The sequence below is a fragment of the Dipteris shenzhenensis genome, chromosome 14 (genome assembly GCF_047967505.1).
Source record: "Dipteris shenzhenensis isolate YYH24624 ecotype China chromosome 14, Dip_SZ_1.0, whole genome shotgun sequence".
Classification (NCBI taxonomy): Eukaryota; Viridiplantae; Streptophyta; class Polypodiopsida; order Gleicheniales; family Dipteridaceae; genus Dipteris; species Dipteris shenzhenensis.
Window position 1 is genome coordinate 51,570,693 of NC_141609.1, and position 6,465 is coordinate 51,577,157.

The 6,465-nt window shown below is 41.4% G+C and overlaps 1 protein-coding gene across 1 annotated transcript; it reads left to right on the forward strand.

Annotated features, from left to right (window-relative positions):
* Positions 1-1,049: 1,049 nt before the first annotated feature.
* Positions 1,050-3,551, forward strand: LOC147894795 (protein trichome birefringence-like 18). The gene is made up of 3 exons (XM_087384591.1): positions 1,050-1,533; positions 1,901-2,178; positions 2,476-3,551. Exons 1-3 carry the CDS (start codon positions 1,122-1,124, stop codon positions 3,256-3,258), a joined length of 1,473 nt encoding a protein of 490 aa, XP_087240717.1. The 5' UTR covers positions 1,050-1,121; the 3' UTR covers positions 3,259-3,551.
* The last annotated feature ends 2,914 nt before the right edge of the window (positions 3,552-6,465 follow it).

Below are 6,465 nucleotides of genomic sequence, written 5' to 3' on the forward strand. Positions count from 1 at the left end.
GAGAAAACATCTCTCGTAATGTAGAACGGATGGGAGTATGATTTCAACTTTATCATAGCATAACTTGAAAAGGCATCATGCGTTTGGAGATGTTCATTAAAACTAGTGCTCATCGAAAAGCGTGAAAATTCCCTTTACACTCATCCACATGGTGCAAGAATTTCCCATGCACACCCATACAACATAATGAGGCCTTTCTTGCCACTAGGATCGTAAATACCTAGGAGATGAACATGGACCTATGATAAGCAAAATCCATGTGAAGGTTAACCATGTAACCAAAACTTGTGATTGGCATGATGTGCTCAGCCTAGGATGGAGTCATTAAGAACCAATGTAGGTGAGTAGAAATGTGGGCACTTAGACTTGCTTGATAATCTTTAAGCTCCATGCTATGGTGGACCTAGCCATTGCAATAGTCTTTCTAGCACTAGTACTGGTAGGAAGGAGCTATGTGGATCCCTTTGATTGTGCTAGCTAGCTTGGAAGGTGGTAAGAAATGTAGGTTGTAAGTGTAGAGAAAAGAGCAAATGTAGAGTGCAAGCTTCTCATTGGTTGGTTTCTGAATCTACATATGATAATCAGAACTTTAAATTTGAAGCGATGATTAGGTGCAGTGTGCCTTCTCCAAATGTGCATATACGATGGGTAAACAGAAATGTAAGAAGTGACATGGGCATCATTGGAGGGACGACCCTAACACCAAGTTGTTGGGGTCGAAGTTTTCTTAGAAATTGGTTTTAACATATGGTAAGTGAAAGGTGGAAAATGTGTCCCTAGAAATGGTGAAGTAAGAGTGGCTGAAACAATTGATGTGGCCTGCCTGAAATGGTGCACAGAAAAGGGGGCGAAGTGAAAGCTGAGAGAGAGAGAGAGAGAGAGAGAGAGAGATTTGGCGGGGGACATAAAAATCCAAATGAAAATAAAATAATTCCTAATGTGCCCTTTTGCCGGCTGAAGGAAAAAGCAGGAGGGTGGTGGTGTACACGTTACAACGCATTAACAAGAAAAGCTTAACCAAATCTAATTCTAATCACGTCGTCCTCTCTTGCACTCGTCGTCCCCTGCCCGCTTCCCTTTGTCTTTTTGTTCATGGCACTCCTCCTTCCCTTCGCCCTTGAATGGCCTCTTTACAGCACGGCGTGCTCTTCTCCTCGCATTTTCCCAAAGCCTCCTGCTCCATCTTTTCTCTTAGCTTTGCTGCCATCTTCTTCACTTTTGCCTTTAGCCTCCTCTCTCTCAGGTTTCCTTTCAGACCGGACTTCCGGACCTACATCTTCAACGGTATCTCGGAAACGAGATTTTCCAACATCTCTGATTTCAGAGCTTTGATACCTTCTTCCCCTACAACTCAAAGAACAGAATTGCTTCCTCCTGATCCTGCCTCTGGAGCTCTCCCTAAAGAGCGTGACCATAGCAGAACGGCAAAAGATCGAGCTTTTCAACCCGTGATCGAGGGGCAAGACGATGCCGAGACGTTAAAGCATCAGGAAGTCGATGTCTTTGCAAATCGATCCTTTCGCGGCAAAGCTAGTACGGCAAACATCTCTCCCTACGGGGCCACCGAGCTTAGATCGCACCGGGGCTCCGAGCACACCACCTGCAAATGTCGATTCTGCGTAATTTAACGGAAGAATGCACTCATCTTGCATAGGATTCCTTGTTAGTTAGTTAATCAAATAGTCTACATTTTCAGTTGTATATGAACCGTTAGATACAAGAGATGACAAATCCCCTGCGTGTTGCGAGCTACATCCAGTGCCCAAGACTGGATCTCACATTTGCGCCAACCGTCGTACTTTTTTAACTCTTTATTCTCCTAGTAACTGCTGGGAATATTGGCCATACAGCAAGAGAAGTGTCTGTCATGTGATATATGATGCCAAGAGGTTTGCTGCAGGGGGTTGCAATCTTTTTGAAGGACAATGGGTGCCTGATTCGAAGGGGCCTTTATATAAGAACGATTCATGCCCTATTCTTAGCCAATCACAAAACTGTCAGGGCAATGGAAGACCGGACAGAGGATATGAAAACTGGAGGTGGAAGCCCAAGGGCTGCAAGCTACCTCGTTTCGATGCGAAAGAGTTTTTCCGGATCATGAAAGGGAAAACACTAGGTTTCGTGGGCGATTCTGTGGCAAGGAATCACATGGAGTCACTGATGTGTACCCTATGGCAGGTAGTGACTGGGCACAGCCCTCCATGGAGCGTTCTTTTTTTTGATACGTCGTATATAGAAAAATTTCGAGTTGTTATGTTGGCAACCACGATAACTTCAAATTCCCAAAGTGATTATATGAGCTTAAGTTTTTGAGTAGATCTGTACGAGTGTAAGACCTCGTACAGATCGAAATTTCTAGTTTCCACTCTTTCAAATGGAACCCTTCTAGAAAGCATTCCTTGCAACGAGTGTTTTTGTTTGAAGGTTGATTTTGGTTCTCTTACAAGGCAGAAAAACCTTGATTTGTCCTGGCAGGCAGAAGTTCCAGCCAACCGTGGCTCCCAGAAAATGCAAAGGTGGTATTTCCGTTCCAATTCAGTTACAATCGTCCGGATATGGTCGGCCTGGCTCGTACACACTGCAACTGCAGCGTTTGACTTCGCACCAGAAAACATAACCAAACTTCACCTTGAGCTCCCTGATAAAAGCTACATGGAGTTTCTTTCCAAACTGGATGTATTGGTTCTATCCTCAGGTCACTGGTTCACTAAGAAGACAGCCTACGTTTTAGGAGGCAAGCTTGCTGGTGGCCAGCTTTGGTGGGACGATCGCCACCCTAGAAAGCTTGAAAATCCAGATGCGTTTGCAATCGCCATGAGCACTGCTTTGAGAGCTGTAACTTCAGACCCTGATTACAAAGGGCTCACCATTGTGAGGACATACTCCCCAGATCATTATGAAAAAGGAGAATGGAACACAGGAGGTTCTTGTACAGGCAAGACTCGACCTTTCAAACGTAGAGAGGTGGCATTTAATGCGTATACAGACCTCATGCGGAGACACCAATTGGAAGCTCTTGCCCAAGTGGAGGGGAACATCACGAATGCATCAAAATTAAGGTTGATGGACATCACCCCTATGTTTGAGTTTCGTGCAGATGGTCATGCAGGTCCATACCGTGACCTTGATCCCAACAAAATTACCTCAAGAGGCCGCAAGGGGCAGCCTCCACCTCAGGACTGCTTGCACTGGTGCATGCCTGGTCCTATCGACATATGGAACGACCTCTTACTCGAGATCCTAAACCAGGAACTCTAACCTGTCCAACTGATTTATTTCACCCTTTATCTCATCCTCCCTTAAAAATGTGCTCACAATTCACTGCAGTTTTTCAAAATTAAAAGAACAGGATTGTTCATAATTTGCTTACTGCCTAAACAGGTGTGCTACCTGTAATTCTCTTTGTACCTTTTATAGTACAAAAGTGCAAATCCATTGCAAAACCTCTACTTTCTTTGAAGGCACAAAGGTTTTATCAGTGGGTTGTGCATTGCCAGCATTCAACCATTGGTAAATGGCAAAAAGATTTCTCTCTACATAGTACCAAAAAAAAAAAATCATTCCCAACAACTTTTTCCCTTGGGGTTACATGGCCATTCCAATAAAACTTGATAATTTTGATATCACCTTAGTGTCCTTGTCGAGTTGAAAATTTTGTCATACTAGAGGATAGCACACAGCAAAGTGGTTGTAATGTTTAAAAGGATTAATGAGACATTGCCACAGTAGATGATAGCACTCATGTGGCAAAGTGGTCCATCACTCTAGTAATACATCATTTAAGAGATAAATCAAGGAGATGTTAACCTCCTTGCTTTATCCTTGCATTTGATTTAGAGGTTTTGAGACCCCCTTCTATCACGACAGGGTTTATGGTGTACATTTGAAGTTAGGATAGATAGGTATAATGGCCAAGAGTGTTTGACCATATACAAAAGACAAACTCACACATGCTAGGTCCTTAGGTAGTAGGAATGGTGCACTTGAGAGGTAGGTTGAAATACTTCTCTCTTGTATGTTCAATTTGTTTTTGATACATTGTGGAACACGCTTTGCATCTTGCATTCTTCACTACTTTGACTCTCTTGCACTTCCCTTTGGTATTAGGGCCTCCCTCTCACCCCTCCTCACGTCTCTATGCTTGGTGGTCCAAGTCCGCGTGATCTCGTGATAAGTGATCAACAACCCTTTGGACAGTCGAAGCAGCTCGTTTTTGCTGTGTACCAAGTGTTATCAACTCTACTAGACATTGTGTGACTTGTGCTAGTGTCAGATGCTAGTTTCAAACACTTTCGAGCACGTTTCACATTTCATTTTTGCATTTTATTGCCATTGTGGGGTGGCATTCATTGGAAACTAGCATTCCAAGCTAGTTTGTGACATTTCTTAGCAAAAACACATTCTGAGGAGAGATTGGCTTGAAGATTTTAGCACATTGTGTGTGCATTGTTGAGATATTTCCGAGTTCTGGCATTGAGAAATTTTGTTGAGTTTCAACATTTGAGACTATTTTGCATGTATTTTGGGCATTTTGGTACTTTGACACATATCTCAATGCAAAGGGATTTATGAGATTTATGCCATTTCAATAGTATTACTATGCATATGCAATGTGTGTACGTAGTAGATATATAGTCCAAAGTAATCTATAGCTCTATTTTAAGAGCACACATCCCAAGGCACTATTTAAGCTTTCATTGATGTCATATAAGACAATTACAATAAATATTTTCCACTTTCAATTTAGTGCTCGGCAAAGCATATGCTAATACTAAGTGCAATATTTACTACAACCATCTGTAATTTGGAACTTCCGTTTATTTATTCTTGCTTAATATGTCTCTCTTTGAGAACTTTGGTACTATGAGCTAAATGACACACTTTGTTCATTTATACTCAATAACATTCTGGTCATAGATTACATATTCACATAATCACGTGCACTTTTTGCATGATTGTGAACGTCTTTTTCATGAAATGATGCACGCAATGATGACAACACCTTGCCAGTCAAAAAATACGAGAAAGTGACAACTTATCAATCACTAGTAATAATATTAATATTGTTGGATTGTTGGTAGAATTTGAATTAATCATTGATAAAAATGAATGTACACCATCACCACTACTATTACCATCGACAGAGGTGATAGCACTTCTCATAAAGTCTTAAGAAGGTGGTACCAATAGTATTTGCCACATTAAGACTATAGTTAGTACCATCGGTAATGAGCATACTACCACTAGTATTGGGTCTATTAATGTTGGTATCAAAGCTATTATAGATAGTACTTCCAATGGGAAAACACAAAGAATGGAGAAAAAACAACAAAACATACACATAAGCTTTACATGCGCATGCGTGCGCGTGCACACACACACACAACGCATTGGACACACACACATACAACTCACATATGCTCATGTACATATAGGTAAAGGTGCAAAAACATACAGACACATGTGTGCAAGGATAGACATACACATGAACATGTACACAACTCACATACAGGTAGGGGTTGCATACATATACATACACAAATGCAAGCACATAGGCACTCACATGCAAGTGTGTGCAAAAATATATACATAGTTGCATATGCACACATTGACATGCACATACTCGTGCGAACACACATATACACATGCATATGCACATACCACACCCGTTCACATATGCATACACGTACACACACACACACACGCACACACACACAGACCCATGATTGTCACACGTAGGATAAGATTCTAGTTGTAATTACTACCTCTTGTTAGGGTAAGGCCCAAAAATGGAGAAGTTCTAGTAATAAAATTCCCCATGTGAGCACCATCACATCAAGAAGCACCATGATGTCATGTGAGCCTCTTGAAAAGAATATTTCAATCAAGATTTTCATGGATACATGATATGCCAAGTCAAAATTCAAGTACATATGAAATGCCACTTTCAACAACACCATCACAAGTTTAAATTACAAAGTTCAAACAAGCTATGAAACAAGAAAAAATTAGCAATATTCAAAGTTTTTAATTTTGAAAGAAAACTTTCTAACACAACAATCAATAGACATGCATGAATTACCAATAGCTATATTTGAAGATACACATCTATATGTCAAAATATTTTCTAGGACACACACACACACCCCTCCCCTCCCCCTGATAGGGTGGTAATAAAGAGGGGTTTGGGATAATACCCTCCGATTATGGGGATGTCAACCAAGCCACTCCGTATGGCACGAGAATATAGGGACTAACACTAACACCAAGGAAGTACGCGAACTCAACAAGTGGCAAAAATTACTCCCATTTCGATTGCTGATCCGAAACATAGCATTTGAGAAGATCAAGGGCAGTGGAGTTGGCTTCTTTAGATTGCCCATCAGATTCAGGATGGAAAGAGGATGAGAAATTCAACGTGGTACCCATATTCTCAAAGCTCTCCTGCCACAATTTCAAAGGGGG

Bases quoted from the DNA above. Each gene is read 5' to 3' on its own strand.
- LOC147894795 (XM_087384591.1), top strand. From the start codon at position 1,122: ATGGCCTCTTTACAGCACGGCGTGCTCTTCTCCTCGCATTTTCCCAAA. The intron at 1,534-1,900 runs GTACGGCAAACA...GGTTTGCTGCAG, and splicing joins ATCCTTTCGCGGCAAAGCTA to GGGGTTGCAATCTTTTTGAA. The intron at 2,179-2,475 runs GTAGTGACTGGG...TTGTCCTGGCAG, and splicing joins TGATGTGTACCCTATGGCAG to GCAGAAGTTCCAGCCAACCG.